The sequence below is a fragment of the Littorina saxatilis genome, linkage group LG5 (genome assembly GCF_037325665.1).
Source record: "Littorina saxatilis isolate snail1 linkage group LG5, US_GU_Lsax_2.0, whole genome shotgun sequence".
Classification (NCBI taxonomy): Eukaryota; Metazoa; Mollusca; class Gastropoda; order Littorinimorpha; family Littorinidae; genus Littorina; species Littorina saxatilis.
Genome location: NC_090249.1, coordinates 48,806,158 through 48,829,395, shown reverse-complemented (window position 1 = coordinate 48,829,395; position 23,238 = coordinate 48,806,158). Strand labels below are relative to the sequence as shown.

General features: G+C 43.5%; 1 protein-coding gene and 1 long non-coding RNA gene across 5 annotated transcripts in view; both read left to right on the top strand.

Moving 5' to 3' along the window:
* Positions 1 to 23,238, top strand: part of LOC138967354 (uncharacterized) — a 221,119-nt gene that overhangs the window by 136,054 nt on the left and 61,827 nt on the right. The gene's annotated exons all lie outside the window — the stretch shown is intronic.
* Positions 608 to 22,587, top strand: LOC138967345 (uncharacterized). Of its 4 annotated transcripts, none has more exons than XM_070339870.1 (2): positions 608 to 758; positions 19,729 to 22,587. In XM_070339870.1, exon 2 carries the CDS (start codon positions 20,206 to 20,208, stop codon positions 21,013 to 21,015), a length of 810 nt encoding a protein of 269 aa, XP_070195971.1. In that variant the 5' UTR covers positions 608 to 758; positions 19,729 to 20,205; the 3' UTR covers positions 21,016 to 22,587. The 4 variants fall into 4 exon arrangements, with proteins under 4 accessions (XP_070195971.1, XP_070195970.1, XP_070195972.1 ...); XM_070339869.1 differs by lacking the exon at positions 608 to 758 and adding an exon at positions 9,817 to 10,156; XM_070339871.1 differs by lacking the exon at positions 608 to 758 and adding an exon at positions 15,349 to 15,486.

Sequence of the window (23,238 nt, the reverse complement as noted above, 5' to 3'; positions counted from 1 at the left end):
GGGGAAGAATTTACCCGATGCTCCCCAGCATGTCGTAAGAAGCGACTAACGGATTCTGTTTCTCTTTTTCCCCTTGTTAAGTGTTTCTTGTATAGAATATAGTCAATTTTTGTAAAGATTTTAGTCAAGCAGTATGTAAGAAAATTAATGTTAAGTCCTTTGTACTGGAAACTTGCATTCTCCCAGTAAGGTAATACATTGTACTACGTTGCAACCCCCTGGACCAAATTTTTGATTAGTGCTTTTGTGAACAAGAAACAATTGACAAGTGGCTCTATCCCATCATGTCTCCCGGCCCCCATTGGCCCTGTCGCGATATAAGTTCGTGGTTGAAAACGACGTTAAACACCAAATAAAGAAAAGTGTGTGTGCAGTATGTGTGTGTGTGTGTGTGTGTGAGAGAGAGAGCGAGAGATTATTACTTATAATCACTCATGATCACTCACGCTTGCAAACGACAAAGTCACTGAAGCGAAATCCATGCGAGCCGGCTCCATGTGGTGATCCAGCGATGACGTGTCTCACGTTCATTTGCATACAGCCAATCAAATCGCTGGATCTCGCACGAACAATACTCGGCGCACATTTTAGCAGCTGGGCTTTGCATCGTCTTTGAAGTCAGTGTCGCACATTTATAAAGCCCTGTTGAAAATATAACGAAAGGAAACGATACAAACACAATTATGTGCGTTTGTGACTGATGAAGACACAGATTTGCAACGCTCTGCAACTGTGACTCTGCTCATATCATGCAAAGGGTAAGTCACAGTGGCTTTTTGTATTGATTGTACACGGACTGGAATTAACAGGCATGACGGGTATTGTTTCATTTTTCTACAAGTGTTCATGTGCTGGGAGGAACTGAAGCGCATGGCTTTAACTGTGTAGTCGGGTTGCAGACTCTCTCTCTCTCTCACCCGGCGGCATACACACGCACACACACACACACACACCGGCACACACACACCGTGACCGTGCACACACACGCGGCACACACACACACACACACACACACACAAACACACACACACACACACACAAACACACTACACCGCAACTGACCAACACACATACACACACCACACCGTGCTGACAAACACACACACACACACACACCGGCACACACTGACACACACGACATACACACACACGGCACACACACACATTCACACAAAAAAAAACACACACAAACACTGACACACACACCGACAAACACACTCGCACACAGACACACAGACACAGACACACACACACACACACACACACACTGACCGGCATGAGTCAGGGCAAATGTATGGACAGGAGGAGTATTGACCGGGTTCGCACGGGTGGACAGCTACCCAACAGGCGCAGGCCGACACACGTTGTGTCCAGTTTCACCACTGAGAGTGCGTACATGTATAACCTTATGTAGCTTTGTATAGGTATGTCAATTTTGCATCCGTTTGACGGAGATACACAAATACAGAATTATGTACACAATACCAATTCGAATGATGATGATGATGATGATGATGATGATGATGATGATGATGATGATGATGATGACACAAATCCTAAAATAGTTATAAGCGCCTCACGCGCAAATACAGACACAAATAAACAATTTTATATATAATGCCAATTGGGATGGAGATGATGACGATGACGACGATAATGATGACAATAATGATGACGACGACGACGTGACGATGATAATGATAAAGCTTGTGTTCATATTGCACCCAATGTGTTGATTAATCAATTGCGATTCAGTTGTATATGTATCGACAACAACAATAATGAACAGAACAAAAACCAGAGAAGCAGGTTCATAGACAAGGGACGGGGGAGGGGGGGGGGATGGTGTTCCAGGTCACGGTTTAGGAGTGTGTGCGTGTGTGTGTATGCGGGCGTGCGCCCTTGCTGCGTGCGTGCGTGCCTGCCTGACTGCTAGTTTGTCCATTTGTAAAAGCCATAGGTCGTTGTATCTATTCTTACGCCTGTGATAGCGCGGTTAAAGCAAAAGATATATAAACAAATGCATTCAACTTCACGATTCGGGTGCCTATGATAGCTCAGGCAAAACCGAACACATATGGCAACAACTTTATGACTTCCTCTTAAGTTCTGGCGCCTGAGACTGGTCAGTCACCATGACGTTCGATGTGGTTAATTAATGAGGCAGGCCATACATATGTCCACCACATCCACCATTCACTAATTACGAGTGCTGACTGACCGTGACGAGACAAACAGATGCGTGAGGTAGAATCCAAGTACGTGGTGACTCAGTAGGACGCTCGCTGTTTCAGACTGACACGCAAGGGAAGAGTATTGATTTTATTTCTTCGTCAATTAGGTTTTGGGTTGAGTTTCGACTTTGACAAACATCAAACGTCCCGCGGCGAAGAATAATTGTTTGGGACATCTGTCTGTCTGTCAGCGTTGTCTGTGTCTGTCTCTCTGTCTCTGTCTCTGTCTCTCTCCATAAAGTTCAATTCAATTCAATTCTCTCTCTCTCTCTCAGGCGTTCTCTCTCTCTCTCTTTCTCTCTCTCTCTCTTTCTCTCTCTCTCTCTCTCTCCTATCTCACTCTCTCTCCTCTCTCTCTCCTATCTCACTCTCTCTCTCTTTCTCTCTCTCTCCTATCTCACTCTCTCTCCTCTCTCTCTCTCTCTCTCTCCTATCTCACTCTCTCTCCTCTCTCTCTCTCTCTTTCTCTCTCTCTCCTATCTCACTCTCTCTCCTCTCTCTCTCTCTCCTATCTCACTCTCTCTCTCTCCTATCTCACTCTCTCTCCTCTCTCTCTCTCTCTCTCAGTCGTTCTCTCTCTCTCTCTCTCTCTCTCTCTCTCTCTCTCTCTCTCTCTCTCTCTCCCCTATCTCACTCTCTCTCCTCTCTCTCTCTCAGTCGTTCTCTCTCTCTCTCTCTCTCTCTCTCTCTCTCTCTCTCTCTCTCTCTCTCTCTCTCTCTCTTTCTCTCTATTTGTCTCTCTCTCTCTCTCTCTCTCTCTCTCTCTCTCTCTCTCTCTCTCTTTCTCTCTCTTGACGTTCGTCCTTGGAAGGGAGGAGCATGGTCTGTTGCTTGAACATCTGTGAGGGTGCGTGTTTTAGCTGTTTTGACAGAATTACTCTCAATACTCTCTCAAAGTAAGTGGTGTATGTCTTCTTTCAAGTAATTTATCGCATAATACGACTGGGGGAAAATGCAGTCAAGGTTTTGTTCATATTTAACCGATTTAAAATAACGCCTTAACAGTATTATTTTTCAGCCAACAATTGGAATCGTGCCGTACCAACTCGAACAACGATAATGGCTTTTAATCCGCATGGCCAAACAAAATGTTGCTTTGTGTTACATCTCCAAATGCCATACTAGTGTTGGGGTGGATTTATTAGTGGACATGCTCTCGGAACAAAGTGGAAACACGCGCGGACATACGTTAGCCGGAATCAATGGCTGTTTGGTCAACATTGCTGACTGACTATTAGGGGTTTAACGTCCTCTTAGACCAACTGGTCTATATTGGGACAGGTATTGGTAATACGCTAAAGATAATGGTGTGATACTTTGATTCGAACAAGCCCGCTGTGGCTGTCTTCTCTCTCTCTCTCTCTCTCTCTCTCTCTCTCTCTCTCTCTCTCTCTCAGTCTCTCTCTCTCGAGATCTCTCTCGCACACACACACAAACACGCTGACGCACACAAGCATACACACACACACACACACACACACACGAAAACACACACTTACACACACACACACACATACATACACATACACGCGCGCGCGCGCTCGCACACGCACGCGCACGCACACACACACACACACACACACACACACACACACACAATCGCATGCCTGCATACACTCACACGCGCAGAAAGACAAGCAGGCGAATGCTGACTAGGTGAATTTTACGTCAACTAGTCAACGAACGCTTCCTTTGCGGCACAGCTACTTCACATTGAAAACCTATACTTCTATCAATCATGATCGATTTTTCCAGCCGTGACGGCATGTCACTCAGTGCAATTATTTGGTTACACTGGGTGTGTTAGACACGTGCACCACACACCTCTTTACCCGCGTTTACACTGCTCGCTGTCATACGAAGGCCACACCCAGCAACAGATGCTGACCGATATCGATGTGTGCATACACTAATGAAGAGGTGACAGTTTGGATTTTTATATAAGGCTATAGAAGCGATACTATTGATCTGACTGTTGGGGGTGGGGGTAGGGGAGGGGGGGGGGGGTCTGGCAATTTTGAGGAATGTTGGGTATTCCTTGTACCTGAATCTAGAAGCACACGGCACTATGTAATCCAAAAGGCACCAGAAGTATGGTAATTAATTAAATCAAAGTGAGTGAATGCGATTCATGGCGCTGCTACTCTCCAATGTTGGAACCAAACTTTAAAAGTCGAGAAGAGCCGCCTGGTGGTAAGACAACTACCGCTCTCTATCTTGACGCAGCCGCAGAGTAACAAGCATCACGTACACAAACCCATCCATCACAAAAAATGATATTCTACGACATTTGATTAATCTTTAAAAACAGGTGCGTTTATGTTTCTGTCTGTCTGTGTGTTTAAGTGGCAGAGAGTTTTATCGGGTGAACACTGACGGTTCTCAAACAGTTATTCAAACAGGTCTTTCTTTTTGGACGTGCTCGGAGCCGCTTCTTCATCGGGGAACCTGGGGGTTAATGATCTGTCCACATGACTGGCTATTTCACACCTTGTGACACTGACCCCCTCCGTCTCACCAGCTGATCCGGGGAGCGGGGTGTGTGTGTGTGTGTGTGTAGAAGGGGTGGGGGGGGGGGGTCACGGTACAGGTGTACCCTTTACGAGTTACTAAGCAACGATCTTTTCCAAACCCCATACGATCAGTAAATCTGCATCACGGGAGTAACGTCCGAGGGTTTACAAAGTTTGTCTTGCCCCTCCCCCCTCTCCTCCTTCCCCCCCCCCCCCGCCCCTATCCCCGCTTCGGACGTAAAACGTATATAAATAGAACTAGCACTTGTCCTTTGCCTCTTACTGTTTTAAACTGTGTGTGTGTGTACGTGTGTGTGTGTGTGTGTGTGTGTGTGTATATGTGTGTGTGTGTGTGTGTGAGACTGCGTGTGTGCGTGCGTGTGTGGTTGCCTGCCTGCCTGTCTTCTGCCTACCTGTGCTCTCGACGTCACTTGATCAGCGGAAAACTAAGCGAATCGGACAAAGACTTGAACCAGGTATACCTAACCGGTTCAGGGGGGTCGCAAATCCATGAATTATCTTCATACCTCAGGTGTTAGTGACCGAAGATTTTCTGTTTTGCCCGTGGTCATTGTCCGGCCCTTGGAACCTCCCAACCGTCATCTTCTGTACTCATGAAGTGTGACGTGACCAGGTCAATGGGTTCAAGGTCAATATTCGCTTCGGTCACTGAGTTTGTTTCCGTGTTGTTGTTCATGTAGGCTACATGTTATAATAACAGTCAGGCTAGAATGAATCAGCTGGTATAAACACAGGCACCAGATACGCGGAGTACAGTTGTCAGTCGCTGTTTGTAAGGTTTACAGTCTCTGAGCTTTCAGTTTGTTTGTTTGTTTGTTTGTTTGCTTAACGCCCAGCCGACCACGAAGGGCCATATCAGGGCGGTGCTGCTTTGACATATAACGTGCGCCACACACAAGACAGAAGTCGCAGCACAGGCTTCATGTCTCACCCAGTCACATTATTCTGACACCGGACCAACCAGTCCTAGCACTAACCCCATCATGCCAGACGCCCGGCGGAGCAGCCACTAGATTGCCAATTTTAAAGTCTTAGGTATGACCCGGCCGGGGTTCGAACCCACGACCTCCCGATCACGGTGCGGACGCCTTACCACTAGGCCAACCGTGCCGGTTGAGCTTTCAGTAAGAGATTGGTAAAATACATACTAATAACAAACACACACACACACACACACACACACACACACACACACACACACACACACACACACACACAAACAAACACAACGAACACGACTGCAGCGCGTGCATACTTGCACCTTTTTCCAACGGACATTCTGGAGTGATTTCCTGGCCAGGTTACAGGTCTAGCTGCTAGTAACTTTACAGACATTGTTGTACAACAAAGCTGGAATGAGTCTTTCTAAAGTAGGCCCTAAGTCTGAAAGTAAATTGAAACAAAAAAATTATTGTGACAAGAAATCATGCAGGTGTGAACGAAACTTATAACAGGCACACTTTGTGTCGAAACTGGGCCAACGAATGTACCGTCACGGTGTCTGTAATGTTTGTAGACAAAACGTCCGATCCCCTCACCCATGATCATTCCTCTTTCTGTCCGTGGGAGAATTTAATGAGATTCGACGGCATGAAAGTGGACCGAAACCAATATTGGTCAGCTATGTAACCCGTGAATTATACTCTTGTACGTGTACTTCCATTGAATTATTTTTTCTCGTTCTGTTCTAACCGTATGATCTTTTAATTAATCTGTGTGAGATTTGAATGAGATTCGATGGCATGAAACTGGAACAAAACCAGCAAGTATAGGTCAGTTTATATTCCGTGAGTTAATACCATTTTCTACTTCCATTAAATTCTTTGTTCATATTCTGTTTTAATGGTGCACTCCCTTTGTCTCTGGCATAGTTTATATTCAAAGGCACGAGAACTGGTTTGGAACCAACTATAGGTGTGTTATTATCCATAGCTATACGCTCTTTTCTACTTCGATTAAATTCTTTGTTCTTAACTGGGCCGAATTCGAGTAGGTCGGTGTAAACCCGTAAGGTATACCCTTTTTCCACTGCTCAGGTTAAATTTTTTGTTCTAGTTTGTTTCTAACCGTGTGATCTCTTAGTCTGCGTGATATTTTAATTAAAATGGATGGCATGAAACTGGACCGAAACCAATAAAGGTCAGTTATGATCCAATATTTTTTTTATTTTTTACTGTCATGCTTATCTTTTGTAATTGTTTTACGTTTGTATATATATGTATTTAAGATTAGAATAGTCCCTCTCTGGGCGAGGGCTGGTTGAAAAGAAGCTCGTTTATATTGCTTATGCCACAACCCTCGTAAAATAAAATTGATTTGATTTGATTTGATTTGATTTGATTTCTCTCTCTCTCTCTCTCTCTCTCTCTCTCTCTCTCTCTCTCTCTCTCTCTCTCTCTCTCTCTCTCTCTCTCTCTCTGTATGTATGTCTTTGTCTGTGTCTCCCTCTGAGTCTCTCCGCTTCTGTCTCTCTATGTCTGTCTCTGTCCATGTGTGTGTGTGTGTCTCTCTCTCTCGCTCTCGCTTTCTCTCTCATCCGACTCCTGGAACACAGGTCAAAGCAGAGGTTAACTTGAGTGCACGTGTACCTAGCAGGAGGGGGGTGATTCGGGTCAGAAGTGGGGTAAAGCACTTTGGTCTTCAGTCTTTGGGTTATAGCTTTCAGTTGAGAAGAAGCCAACATGAAATTGCACTATGCTCTACTATTTATTGTCCTTGTCTATCGGACACGAAGAAGGGAAGCTACAATCGCCCCAGGCCATATATACTCTTTGTTTCCTGAGCCTGGACCATTGAGACGGTTACCTCATAGATCTGTTCATTCTTCAGTTTGTCGGTGTCAAAAGTTATACCCCCATTCCACACAACCGTTCTTTGTCCCGTTCCCGTACCAACCAAGGACTGCTGCCACAACAATGGAACGCTGCGCAAACGGCCGTTTTTTGGCATCTTTCAGCAGCGTCTGACCATAGTGGCAGCCGTCCTTGGTCGGTAAGGGAACGGGACCAAGAACGGATGTGTGGAATGCGGGTATGACAACTCAGTGTGTGAGAGCGCTACCGTTGCGTTACCGTTGTTTTAAGTTCCTTTAACGATCCAAGCGTTCCGTTACCGATGGGTTGAGGTTCCATTACCGTTCATTCTGATCGGGAGGGGAACGGCTAAAAATTTGAACATGCAGCCCAAACTCAGCCGTCCCTACCGACTCTACCGTTCAAAGCAGTTCCGTTAACGATCAGTTACGTTCATTGCGGTTCTGTCCCGATCCCTCCCGTGCCCGCACCGTTCCTTGCACGGTCGGTACGGGAACGGGACCTAGAACGGTTGTGTGGAAAGGGGGTATACGACTCGACCACTTGGCTTATGGTGGAGACAGCTGGAAGATCTCTGGATATAACTGAAGAGGAGTAGCCTTCCTTTTAGAAAATGTGTACTCTGCCTTGCAGATTACAAATTTGTGCTGTCGGGGCTGGGTAAAGGGAGTGGAGGGTAAGGGGGTGGGGGGTGGGTAAGCGAGGGGTAAGAGACGAAACAGAAAACTGGACAGGAAAAAGTCACTGCCTGCAGTATTCAATAAAGCCACACACAAAAAAAGAAATTACCACATATGCAGGTTTTCAATTAATATTTTTGCAAAGTATCTGCACAAGCATGTGTGCCTCTGTGAGTATGTTCATTAATATATACATAGCTGTTTGTATTGTTCATCCCGTGCTGTTTTTCATTTTCTGACTGACTTCTTTTTCCTCCGGGGATTTCTCTTGGAGGCATGCATTGTCTAATTTGTTTATGACGGTACAGTTTTGAAACTTTTATTTTGTATTTATGTTTGATCTTCATTTTATTTTCTTTTGGTGTTTCTAATTATTGACTGCAGCTTTTCTGCATTTTTTTTTTAGCGAGCATTCTCTACAGCTTTCGTTTTCTTTGTATTTGTTGGCTCTCTAGTTCTCTACGGTTGTTTTGACTTTCCTATTCGTGCAGGTGTCTGCCACACACACAATATTTTGTCTTCGTCATTCAAGGCAAATCGAACGGATTTTAGTGCACGTCATAGGCTATATTTGAGGTAACTACTCCTGACCTACGGTGAAACCTGAATCTAAAAACAAAATAAAAATAATAATAACAAGAAGAGCAAACGCTCGATCGAGTCACTTTCGCAGTTCTGAATATTATATGAGGCATCAGATGGACAGGAAGAAATTGCTATTCACAACACAATGAGTCACGTTCACATAAAATTTGAGCCCGGTCACTTTTATAGTTTCCGAGAAAAGCCCAACGTTAAGTTGTGTGTTGCCGAACAGAAAAGGCTAGTTATCTCCCTTGTTTTTCTGATAACGTTCGTAAAAGGCTACAGATGTAAATACTTTGATGTAAAGAATAATCCTACAAAGTTTCAATCACATCCGATGAACTTTGTCAAAGATATAAAATGTCTAATTTTTCCTTTGACGCTGACCTGTGACCTTGAAAAAGGTCAAAGGTCAACGAAACCATCGTTAAAGTGTAGAGGTCATTGGAGGTCACGACTAAACAAAATATGAGCCCGATCGCTTTGATAGTTTCCGAGAAAAGTCCAACGTTAAGGTGGTGTCTACGGACGGCCGGCCGGACGGCCGGCCGGACAGACTAACACTGACCGATTACATAGAGTCACTTTTTCTCAAGTGACTCAATAATGTCAATTAAGAAAAACAGGTTATAAAATGCAGCGAGTCTTAATATGGAGGTAAATTAACAGAAGTTATAAACGGTACATCTGAAAGTAGAAGGTGGGGGGTGGGAGGGGGTGTTGATGGTACATCGGGGGCTATTAAATTCATAAGTAGTGGCGAGGAGGAGGGTCACTGTGTAACTTTGTTAAAAAAACAAAACCAAAAAAACACAAGTTAAGGAGCAGCGGGTCGAAGCCCACAAATCGAAATGAACGAATAATATAATTATACCTTCTATGACCGAATTTGTACTGTACATAGCGTGCAAATAACACTGACTGAACTGTCGCTGGCAAGCAAACACAGCCACTACCACTTAGTTAGTCTAGGCGACACCAGCACTGCAGCGCAATACAATCATTGTGTTAATGCCCGCTGCACCGCATTAGCTGCGAAAACTCCTCTTCAGATAAACCGCTAATGTGACTGCATGTGTTTTACGGGTGACCAGCTGAAAATCGGCTGACAGCTTCCTGCCTTGGTGGCAAGCTGACCAGTGAAGGCTTGTTGAGTGGACACACACACACAGTGACCGTTTGGTATATTTAGCCGACAAACGCGTGGTCGAGGTACACAAGTATAAATTGGTGGATACAACTTTTTATTGGCACAATTCTCATTTGTGTTTTGGAGTTCGGACATAACTGAATCTGTTCATGCTTTAAAGGTAAGCATTTTGACATACATTTCCGAATTTGTTGTTGTTGTTTTGTTTTCCTCTGTCTTACTAACAGTTGTTATGTGTGTGATACAAAATGGTATCTCCACTCAGTTTGGTTGGTTGGTATGTTTTGGTGTAGATCGAGACATAAGTGAAATATTTATTGTTCAGGGACCACAAATTATAAGTTGAGCATATTGACATAAATTATGTGGGATTTTGTCTTCATAATAGTTGTTTACGTGTATGACTGCACACTGATAAGGCAATTATGGTGTTTGTCTACGATTTGGCGTTCATATATATAGTTTTTATTATCATAGCTAAAGTGAAGTTGCTGTCATTGATTTATACATGATCATATGATTTTTGTTCTGTTCGCAAGTCATATTGACACCCCAGTGCAGTGTGCTTTCATAAGGCCTAAAAAAAAAATAGGTGTGGTTACGGTAACCCGACCTACCCTATTTTTAGGGGCCGACCCTATAACTTTTTATTACATTTGTCCAAAAAACCAAGAAAACGAGCGCAGAAAACGCAATGAAAGCGAAAGCGCTCGAGTCGCACACTTATTTCCCTGTCAAGTAGGTTTAATTTGTACACATTAGAAAAAAAAGTTTAAAAAAAAAAAGTGATTGCCTACCTTCCTACCCTATTTTGTTGGGCTATGTTACCGTAACCACACCTATTTTTTTGTTTGGCCTAACAGTGAAAATGTTTTGTTTATTTTAACTGGGGGGGGGGGGGGGGTGGTGAGGAGGGGGGGGGGGGAGTTGTCAAAAGAAAAGTTATCACTGTAAATTTAGACGAGAAGTGTAACATAAATGTAATTATTCCACCTCCAGAAACATTTTGGAATTAGGACGTAAAGCACGCGTATAAGTCACAAAATGTCAACCTTTTAGCTCAAGCTCTAAACAGAGTACAATGTCAAAACTATCGATTACCGAATTTTCTCAAATTGCTGAATGTGTTCATGCACTCCCCATGAACCCACGTGTTTGTTTGAACGTTGATAGGCTGCGAGATTCTAAGTCGCAACCACTGCATTCCGCCTTGTGATTAGAACGACTTATCCTTATATTGCCACGCCGTGCTGGCTGGAAATGATTGCCAAATCCTACAGGTTCAGTGGACGTCTAAGTTGTTTGCTTCGGGATTAATCTCAGCACAGGGATTGTGCTACTGCTGGATAAACGTCGCGGGTGCCTCCTGGACACATGTTCTAATAAGATTAGAATGTTGATGCATGAAGAGAAAAGACCGAGAGGTTAGATTCTCTACGAAAAACAAACTACGACAACGACTCAAGACTCAAGATTTGTCTGTCCTTATAAAAACAAGGATAATTGCCACACAGTGTCGGATGGTTACAGACGTAACATACATTAAATTTACTAAGAATTGAGAATTGCACAAACAAAAACAACCACTTAAATATATCACATTTACTAAGAATTGAAAATTGCACTAAAGAGCATCCGAAATTCCTAAGCAGTCAATCAAGGAAAAAAACACACACACACACACACACACACACACACACACACACACACACATTCTCCCTCTCTCTCTCTCTCCCCCCTCTCTCTCTCCCTCTCTCTCTCTCCCTCTCTTTCTCTTTCACTGACTCCCTCCCCACCCTTTCCCTTTCTCTATAGAGTTCATCTGATTCCGTTCACAGCAATATACTCTTGTCTTGTTATTTTCCCCCACACAACCAAGCACGTTTTATGGCATTATCCAAAGGCGTCCTTGCATTTCAATAAATAACACAGACCTCTTTGTGTCAGTCGAGGCAAACCTCACATATCTCAAGAGGCATGGTTGACCTACGTCTGATTTGACCGAACACGACCTGAACCTCATAGGCGACAGAAAAATCTCCTCACTGTCTCGAGTGAGATACGACCCAGGGCCGGACCAAATGAGTTGTAAGGGGGGGGGGGGGGTCCTCCTTTTTTTTTTGGGGGGGGGCAAATCAGCGAAGGTGGGGGGGGGGGGGGGTACCTTTTTCTCATCGGATTTCACATTGAATAAAATTTGTTAGACACACACAAAATTTATTTAAAAAAAAATAAAAATAAAAAAAAACACTCAAAGCAAGGTACATGCTTTTTCCAGGGGTGGGGTTCCGGAACCCCTGGAACCCCCCCCCCCCCCCCTGGGTCCGGCCCTGCGACCAAAATAATTGTGCGAACCATCTGATCAACAAAGGGAAGTAAACGCTCTAAACGCATACAGCTTGTGCAATAGGGTAAGTAAGAATTAGACGGAACCAGTCTCCTGGCACCTGATAGAATAATTTACAAGCATTGAAACGAACAAGCGACTTTCATTTTATGTGGAAACGAATCAGACTTTACACCACCAAACACTTACTTTAATCTTAGTTTCTCTTTTGATAACAAACACCCTCCTGTTTGTATGAAAACGATTCGAAATGTGATTATTTAAACTGCTTTCGGAGCAGTAATGGTTACTCGGTTAATGAGATACGTCATCGATTTTTTTGTTTGTTTGTTTGCTTAACGCCCAGCCGACCACGAAGGGCCATATCAGGGCGGTGTTGCTTTGACATATAACGTGCGCCACACACAAGACAGAAGTCGCAGCACAGGCTTCATGTCTCACCCAGAGTCACATTATTCTGACACCGGACCAACCAGTCCTAGCACTAACCCCATAATGCCAGACACAAGGCGGAGCAGCCACTAGATTGCAGCCACTAGGTATGACCCGGGGGTTCGAACCCACGACCTCCCGATCACGGGACGGACGCCTTACCACTAGGCCAACCGTGCCGGTTACGACATCGATTGAACAAACCAAGATGTCTCTCCTTGACCCTATCATCTAAAGAGACATATCTGGCGTCAAAGGCAAAGAAAAGTTCAAGAAGACGTCATAAATACGAATAATGGCGTCACGTAATGTCGTCATATCAGCAGAGGAAGAATACTCGTAAGGTCACCGCCAGGCTGTGCATGTATCGGTATCGTATACATTGTCATACATTTAAAAAAAAAATCCTTAAACTTAGTTTGAAAACAATTTACAGTGTGACCGTTTAAACTGCTGTGTGAGGAGGGAGGAGGGGGGGTGGGGGGGGGGGGGGGGCAGGGTCTTTGTGTTTAGAAAAGAAATACAGGGCGGGCATAGTTTGCAATTAAAAACGATTTACCACAAGGTCTGAAAGATGAAGACACACATCGAGCTATGTTATATATTTATATGTCCGCTGTGGACATTCCTACTGGCGTTAAACTCATGACGTGGAAACACAATTTTCTTTACTCATTAAGGTTAGGCAAGGTAAGGCAAGGTTAGGCAAGGTAAGGTAAGTTAGGTTAGATCTGCGCAAGGGAAGGTAGGGAAGGGAAGGCAAGGTAATGAGGTAACGCAATTAAGGCAAGGTTAGGTAAGGTAATGAGGTAAGGTTAGCTTAGGTTAGGTTAAGGTTAGGCTAAGGTTAGGTTAAGGTTAGGTTAAGGTTAGGTTAAGGTTAGCTTAGGTTAGGCTAAGGTTAGGCTAAGGAAGGGAAGGGAAATGATGGGAAGGTTAGGTAAGTTTAGGGTAGGGAAGTAAAGGGAAGGGACGGGACGGGCAAGGAAGGGAAATGAAAAACGAAGTTTAAAGAAGGAAAAATCAAGGGAAGGTTAGGGAAGGGAAAGGGGAGGGAATGAAAGGGAAGGGGAGGGAAGGGAAGTGGATTTCACATAGTCTTGTGACGTGTCCCTCAGTTAATTTGGCCTGCTTTCTCCCTGGGGCTAAGGCAGCTGTCACACAAAACGTCGCGACCGTTTGTTTTTCAAGGCAGAAAAATACTCAGAGACGCTGAAAACGGGATAGAAAAACAACAGCAACAATTAAAGTGTCTCCTTTGAAAGAACACTTGTGGGGTAATCGTGGGCCTGTAGTACACGGTGCCCTCCCGGCCTCTACCCGTAGGGACAGCCCGCAAAGCAAATTAAAGGAGAAGTTTGTTTTACGTGTGGAGCGGTCGGTGTTTCTTTGTACAGCGCGAGAAGATGGAAACGAAGCGCAGAGCAGTACCGATATCTCTGCGTATTGACAATCTTATTAAGACCTGTGAAAAAGGCACCGTTGTGCATTGCACCTCTCGACTTTAAAGAGAGAGAGAGAGAGAGAGAGAGAGAGAGAGAGAGAGAGAGAGAGAGAGAGAGAGAGAGAGAGAGAGAGAGAGAGAGAGAGAGAGAGAGAGAGAGAGAGAGAGAGAGAGAGAGAGAGAGATAGACTGAGAGAGAGAGAGGGAGAGAGAGAGGGAGAGACAGAGAGACAGAGAAACGGAGAGAGAGAGAGAGAGAGAGAGAGAGGGAGAGAGAGAGAGACAGACAGAGACAGACAGAGAGAGACAGAGACAGAGAGCAACGAATTGAGGTTAAATAATGCACCAAAAAAGAGAACAAAGAAATGAGGTTAAATAGATACCGTTGAAGTATAAGTATCTCCGCATACTGACGATTGACAGTCAAGACGTATTTAAAAAAATGGCACGTTGGTTACTGCACACATACACTTAAGAAAAAAAGAGAACAAAGAAAGGTGGTTAAAAAGATACGATAGAATTATATATTCCTTTACATTCACTGTCAAGAACTGTGAAAAAAAGCACATTGGGTATAGCACTTAAAAAAAGAAGAAATAAGAAATATGGTCAAATAGATACCGTTGATTTAACTATGTCCGCATCGTTGATTTAACTATGTCCGCATATTGACATACCGTTGATTTAACTATGCCCGTATATTGACAGCCAAGACTTGTGAAATTGGCACGTTGGTTATTCCACTCGAAAAGAGAACAAAGAAATATTGTTAACCGGGTACGATGGAATGACATTAAATAGATAGCATTGGGTACGTTGGGAAGTGGGGGAGGGGGGGGGGGAGGGGGTGTGAGAGGGCTAACGGAGGGGCTTCTTGAATCTCCCAACAAATATGTTGTCCTTTGCTGAAGTAAGCATGGTTCTTTTTCTTCTTATGCGGGCATGGGCTGAAACTCCCACGTTCACTCGTGTTTTTGGAACGAGAGGATTTTTACGTGTATGACCGTTTTTACCCCGAAGCATGGTTCGATTCACTAATAAACGAATCTCGGTTTGATGACATGAGGGTATGCAGTGTCCCCTTTCTGAAAACTTCCGGTTAGGACAACATCCTTGTTGCCGAGAGATTGCTCAGTTGTGTATCCAGGACACCTTTGTCACAGCACGTGACAGGTGTGGGTTTCTCTGATATCAACTGGACGCATTGACTCTATGTGTCACCTTATTTTGTTGTGACTGAACCAGTGAAGGGCAGAATACAGTAACGGTAAGAGATCCGGCTTGCTGAAGTCAGTGTTTTGTTTTTGTTTAAACAAAACGTTATTCAATTTAACGATCGTGACATAAACATATACAATATCATACAATATCGTGACATAAACATATACAATATCATACAATATCGTGACATAAACATATACAATACCGTAACAATATCGTGACATAAACATATACAATATCAGACATTTAGGATCCGTACTCAAGCACAGTGCTTATGTTAGCGATTCCCAGTGAAGAAAACCACAACAGAAGTAAGCACGATGATGGTCAAGATGAAAATACTAAGTTAGTTGTTTTTTCTTTGCCTGTTTGACGAGAAGGGATTAATTGACAGCAAAGTAAGACAATGCGCTGGTAAGCTGAACAACGTTTTCTCCTTTATACAAACATCAGTTACTGTATTCTTGGAAATGTGGATACTATAGGCCCATTGCAGAAACTCAACTTAACAACAGCATTTCTACTCGGCGCGCGCGGTATGAGAATCACGGGTCGTAACTCTCTGGAATTGGTCATCCGCCGCCATGTTGGATGCCTTGCACGATCTCTGACAGTGCTTGAGCGTTGGGTGGCGACTCGACAAAAGTGAAAATGACACGTTGTGTGGCCAAAAACTGCAGTCAGCAGGCACACTTTAGGATCCCTAAAGTTGTTTACCATCAGGGTGACAACTGGAAGGAAGTTACTGAGCGGAGAAGACGATTATAACTGGTTATTTTTTGCTGTGTGCAGTGCGCTAATCAACAATTGTCCATCGGTTGTGCCTTTAGAGTGAACACTGTGATAGGATGCTTTGAAAATTATACTTTGCAGTAGTTACCTGAGCTGCATTGTACCTCATTTGCCTGTCTTGAGAGCTTTATCTTGTGAATTTTGGTGCACTGTCTGCATGGTAATTTGAGATAAAGAATAAATAAATGAATATAATAATGTATTCTTGCTTTACTTTTTATGTTGTGCTGTTGTGTTAAAAAGGCAGATCCCCTTTGGACTCATGCATGCACAGTTTTCTTCATTTTGTCTGCATACACAGTGAAATACGCAAAAAGAACAAGAGTGCAATGAAGAAAACTAACAAAGACGGCATCCAATATGGCGGCGCGAAGAGAGTATGAGCGGAGTTGTGCCCCTTGGGGCTAAAGCTAGCCGATCCATTTGATAACGTCACGCCGAGTAAGAAGAATGAATTGGACCTATAGGTTTGTTTCTTAACTTGATTTGGCTTTTGTGCCACTATTCTTGGACAGTGGGTTAAATAAGTCATTAACAAACATCACCTTTTGTTGACAAAGGAGTTTTTATGTGTTGAAGAGCAGAATCTAGCAATAAAAACAAGAAGGGAACACTCCCATCGTGAACAAAAAAGACAGCCGGTGTTTGCGCAGTGTAACGCACCTTATTAACTAAACACTTGTAGGCCTTTGTAGCTGCTGCTGTTCTATTTACAGTTTGGGTGGCGAGATGGGGTTGAAAGGAGATTGTATAGGTTGCAGAAGCTGCTCTTGTCTACTTGAATTAAAATGTTCCACGGAATTATTCATTTGACAACTTCCCGATTTAGCTCCTGTTTGTGAGGTTCACCGAGTGAGTCTCAAACGATCGCTCTTTTTTCAGTGTGCGACTTCACTTCCACGGGGTTAATTCGGGACTATACCAGTCATCTTTTACTCTTATTCTTCGCATGTTTGGAAGGACTTGATAATTATGTTCTCGTCGCTTCAGATTGTGTTCACTTTCTGCTTCATTTCGGAGGCTATTTTGGGATTGTCGTTACAAGTTGTGTTGTGGTAAGAACAATTTGTTACGTTATTTCAACATAGCCTTCTTTTATGGACAACTCGCTTTGTCGGTTTTAATTTTTATACCTCTGCGCCTGCCGGAGGGCTAACTTAACGGATATGTACAATCGGTGTACATCGCTGTGACGCACACACATGTACGCACGCACACACGCACGAAAGCATGTGAGCGAACATAGTCATATAGGCTTTCGACAACATGCAAGCCTTGCACGAACACACAAACTGACATTTATGCGTGTGCATATCTCAGTGTTCGCACACATTTGTGCAGATGAAGTCTCTCTCTCGCTCTCTACATGCTGTTTCTCTTGCAAACAAGTAAATAATTCTGTGATAGTATTTCATCATTGCTTGATATTCATAATGCATTTTGAAATGTCTTTTTAATTGTTTGACATGTTAATTATGTCATTTGTATTGTAATTAACTTAACTTCTGTTTCCCTCAATGGGCGAAGGCTGAAAAAAAGCATGTTTACATTGCTTATTCTGTTACCCTCGATAAATAAAGTTCAATTCAATTCTCTCTCTCTCTCTCTCTCTCTCTCTCTCTCTCTCTCTCTCTCTCTCTCTCTCTCTCTCTCTCTCTCTCTCTCTCTCTCTCTCTCTCTCTCTCTCTCTCTCTCTCTCTCTCTGCACCTCGCTTTCTCTCAACACAATATCTAAAACCAATATATTACCTTCGGTTTTTTTTACATTTAGTCAAGTTTTGACTAAATGTTTTAACAAAGAGGGGGGAATCGAGACGAGGGTCGTGGTGTATGTGTGTCTGTCTGTCTGTCTGTCTGTCTGTCTGTGTGTGTGTGTAGAGCGATTCAGACTAAACTACTGGACCGATCTTTATGAAATTTGACATGAGAGTTTCTGGGTATGATATCCTCAGACGTTTTTTTCATTTTTTTGATAAATGTCTTTGATGACGTCATATCCGGCTTTTCGTGAAAGTTGAGGTGGCACTGTCACGCTCTCATTTTTCAACCAAATTGGTTGAAATTTTGGTCAAGTAATCTCCGACGAAGCCCGGACTTCGGTATTGCATTTCAGCTTGGTGGCTTAAAAATTAATTGATGACTTTGGTCATTAAAAATCTGAAAATTGTAAAAAAAATTGTTTTTTATAAAACGATCCAAATTTACGTTCATCTTATTCTCCTTCATTTTCTGATTCCAAAAACATATAAATATGTTATATTTGGATTAAAAACAAGCTCTGAAAATTAAAAATATAAAAATTATGATCAAAATTAAATTTTCGAAATCAATTTAAAAACACTTTCATCTTATTCCTTGTCGGTTCCTGATTCCAAAAACATATAGATATGATATTTGGATTGAAAACACGCTCAGAAAGTTAAAACGAAGAGAGGTACAGAAAAGCGTGCTATCCTTCTCAGCGCAACTACTACCCCGCTCTTCTTGTCAATTTCACTGCCTTTGCCATGAGCGGTGGAGTGACGATGCTACGAGTATACGGTCTTGCTGCGTTGCATTGCGTTCAGTTTCATTCTGTGAGTTCGACAGCTACTTGACTAAATGTTGTATTTTCGCCTTACGCGACTTGTTTTTTTATTACGGAAGGGGGAAGAGGCAAGAAGCCAGGAATTGAAGCTATATATTTACTCTATAAACCCAACACAAAGCGAGAGTGCAGGTAATAGCGCAAAAACACCAACAACAACACACACCAAAAACCAAGGGGTCGAATTAATATCCATCAAGAGGTCAGTGTCATTGACCCCTCCACGTATGGGTCAACACGCACAGGTACCCAGCAGGGGGTCTGTCACCATCTCGTTACTTCACAGGCTAGAGGTTACAACGTCACGATTCAGTGACATTTACGCCTCATTGATTGTATGGGGGAAATTGCCAAGTTGTATTTATTATGGAAGGTGACAAATTGCCAAGTTTTGCTTTTTCTGGTTAGTTCCTTCTCAGCTCTTGCTAGTTTCTGTGTCGGCTTCTTCAGCAAGATTTTTTGTTGGTGTGAACCTCAGTTTGTGTTTTTGAATATTCGTTTCAGTCTTGTGAATATTGAGTTTTATATTAGTGATGTAGAAAGAACAGATGTCGTGACGTCTTCCGTTGTTTGATAACAATCTTAATTGTTTTTTTTGCCAGTTACGTATCTGAATTTTGCCTTCAGCAAGTCATTAACATTTGCATGTTATGTTCTTATACATGTATTTTACATCACACAGCCCACATACACAGACACAATAACATACGGACACACACACACACACACACACACACACACACACACACACACACACACACACACACACGCAAACAAGCAAACAAACAGTCTGACGATTCACGTTAGTAAAAAACAAAAGCGGAAAATTAAATTTTCAACAGGTTTTAACCAATTTCAACATCACAACCAAAGAGTATTGACAATGACGTTCCTTTCTTTTTGTTTCAGGTAGTCTTGGAGTGATTGTGCCTGCTTCCATTACAGAAGAAAACCAAGCTGTAGCATGAAAAGTATCTCGTTTCTTTCTGCAACTACCAGAGACCCCCAACAAACTTTACTCTTCCTATCGATGCCTGAAAAAGGGAGTAATCAGTAATTCATCCCCGAGACTGATACACAACTGCAAGAAACGGGAAGGATCTAACGAACAGTTTGACCGCTGAAGAAATTGGCAATTCAAAGCTCATTTACCTGTCGCTGAAGCTGCTGATATTTTTATGACGACTTCTCTCTTACCCGATACACCAGTTGTAGGTAGACCCCATTTGTCAAAAGACAACTCAGCCCACCTCAACTAAACCCAACGCAGCAGAAATCTCCAATGAGGACTTCTCCTTCACCCGATACACCAGTTGTCGGTAGACCCCATTTGTCAAAAGACAAATCAGCCCACCTCAACTAAACCCAACGCAGCAGAAATCTCCAATGAGGACTTCTCCTTCACCCAACGGACCAGCTGTCGGTAGACCCCAACCATCACACGATAACCCCGGGCACCTCAACCAACCCCAGCACAAGAGAAACATGCAGCGCGGACCGACCACACGAGCCGGCCTGTACCCAGACCTGAAGGAGTTCTACAGAGAGGGGGTGGTGGAAACAGGGTCCTCCGTAGACCTCCCCTTCGCAGCTCTCGTGCCCACCGCCCCGCCCCCAAGCGAGTCCAGCTTCGACCTCCAACACAGCCGACACCCCCACGACCACAGGTGCAACCTTGACCTTAACATCACCGTCCCCGAAGAACCGGAGCTGGACTACACCTTCGAGATCGAGCCCGACTACGACCTGGACGACCCAGCGGTTCACGTCGACCGCCTGACACTGACGGCGGAGAACCTTAACAACCTGAACTTGAACGCCTCGGAGAAGAAGCTCCTGCACGACAAGAACATCGAGGTGCCTCAACAGCCCCGGGACACCAGAGACTTCAGAGCCTGGATGACTTGGCGTCTCCAGGCCAACAAGCTTCTGGCGGCAGTCATCCTCATTCGTAAAGGTCACCACGTCCACATCCGAAGGTCGGAGATTCGCCGCAAGCCCCTGACCAAGCAGAACGTGCAGACCATCGTGCAGGAGGCCAAAGGGGGAGGAAGCCGCGGAGGAGAAGGAGGAGGAGGGGGAGGGAGTCAGGACATGATGCGAGGCCGGGACAGAGCTGAGAGGACTTCACTATCCGGGTGTCCTTACATCATGTACGGTATTCCAAGGGTTAAGCTGTCCACTGCCAAACGCTAAACACAGGGACTGGGTGGAAGGCAAAGAACCTCAACAAGGAGAAAACATTGCTGGACCTGTTGCAGGCTTTTTCAATAGGAAAACGAAATGCGGGTCGTTGTTGGGGAAAGAAAACGCGTCCGCGAGAAAATCCTGCTTGACTCGCTTTGCTGTTGGATGTTCCTTCTTCGTGCACAGTAAACTTTGGCTTTACCCAAGCCTTGAGTAAGCCTTTTTAAGCTAAAGCACTGGTGTTTTCAGCGCTTGACTTTGTTCTGTGCAACAGCACCTTGGTGATAATCCATGACAACTTGGGTCCTGGCGGATTTTGCAACGATGAATCATTCGTGAACTTTTCATGGTGAATCGGCATTACGTAGTTGCTGAACAAATGTTCGTTGGTTCTTCGGGCGAGGCTTGCTCACAGCTATAACTGGAAGGCCTGTTCGACGTCAGGGGAAGGATGGTGAAAAGGGTTATGGTCAAACGAGAAACAAAAGGAAGATCGCCGTTATCGTTTCAGACCAAAGTGGGTGTGCTTTTATTGACATTCTTCTGCTATTGGGCGTCAAAGTGAACCTCAAAAACAAGTTGACATGACATTGGAATTACTGGACCTCGACATGACATTTGTATTAGACGACCTTTCACTGGTGCTGAAACTGTTCACAAACTGAGGGTTACAATGAAAATTAAGAACATTTGGTTGTGAATATAGACACGGTTGATTCGAAGAGGCGTTGTATATATTCATCAGTTGACGTTGTGAGCAAAACTAAGGGTCCTGATAACAATCGCAAGAAATTTACGCTCCACATAACATGTGTTCATGAAGAAAGAGAGAGAGAGAGATAGAGAGAGAGAGAGAGAGAGAGAGAGAGAGAGAGAGAGAGAGAGAGAGAGAGAGAGAGAGAGAGAGAGAGAGAGAGAATTGAATTGAATTGAACTTTATTTATCGAGGGTAACCGAATAAGCAATGTAAACATGCTTTTTTTCATCCGGCCCTCGCCCATTGAGAGTAACTCGATTAATAACAAGAAGAAATAGAAGTTAAGTTAATTACAATACAAATTACATAATTAACATGTCAAACAATTAAAGAGACATTTCAAAATGCATTATGAATATCAAGCAATGATGAAATACTATCACAGAATTATTTACTTGTTTGCAAGAAAAACAGCATGTAGAGAGAGAGAGAGAGAGAGAGAGAGAGAGAGAGAGAGAGAACGAACGAACGAACGAACGAACGAACCAACTTTATTTTTCGAGGGTAATGGAGTAGATACAGCAAAGATCTTTTTTCATCCAGCCCTCGCCCAAGAGGGAATTAACTAACCAGTGCATAATATTAAAGCAGAAGAAGAAGCAAAGCAAACACATAAAAACATGGTTATTAAATCAGACAAAGAGGAAAAAAAAAATGTTCATAGCATACATGGTCATTGGTAATGGTATACATTAAAACACACACTTTGACACACACGGTCACATGCACACAGACACACACAGACATACATGCACATACAGACACACACGCACACAGACACACGCACACACACATACACACACACACACACACACACACACACACGCACGCACACACACACACACACACACACACACAGAGAGAGAGAGAGAGAGAGAGGAGAGAGAGAGAGAGAGAGAGAGAAGGGGAGAGGGAGAGGAGAGGAGAGGAGAGGAGAGAGAGAGAGAGAGAGAGAGACAGAGACAGAGACACAGAGAGAGAGAGAGAGAGAGAGAGAGAGAGAGAGAGACTGAGTGAGAGAGAATTTGTCCATTATTATTTTGACAGTTGCGAACACATTGTACATATAAAAGGTGTCGATAACTTTATTACTAAGTGTTTGTGTCAGTGCAGCTCTACGATAAACATCTTGTGTCTGTTGTCGTTTTTAGATTGGTTTGGCTATTGTTGTTGTGTGCCAATCTTTGTGGTTTGTAATGGAAATGTAAGTGTGGGATGTTGGCCAATATATATATGACTGAAATGTTTGTTCTTGATAAAGTTAATAAAATATTGTCTGTGCACTAAAATGGTATTTTACATGAATGCACAAGAGAAAGTATTATATCTCCGTCGTGGTAAAGCTAGGGGCAGCCTTCAAAACAGATTTAAAAACATACGCTCTTACGCATACTTTTTGTGTATTAGTTTGTTTGCTTTAAAGAAAATGTTTATAATCAACAGCGAATACAAGTTTTCACACTGTATCTGTTTTA

Coding starts and splice junctions, on each gene's coding strand:
- LOC138967345 (XM_070339870.1), top strand. CDS start 20,206: ATGAGGACTTCTCCTTCACCCAACGGACCAGCTGTCGGTAGACCCCAA.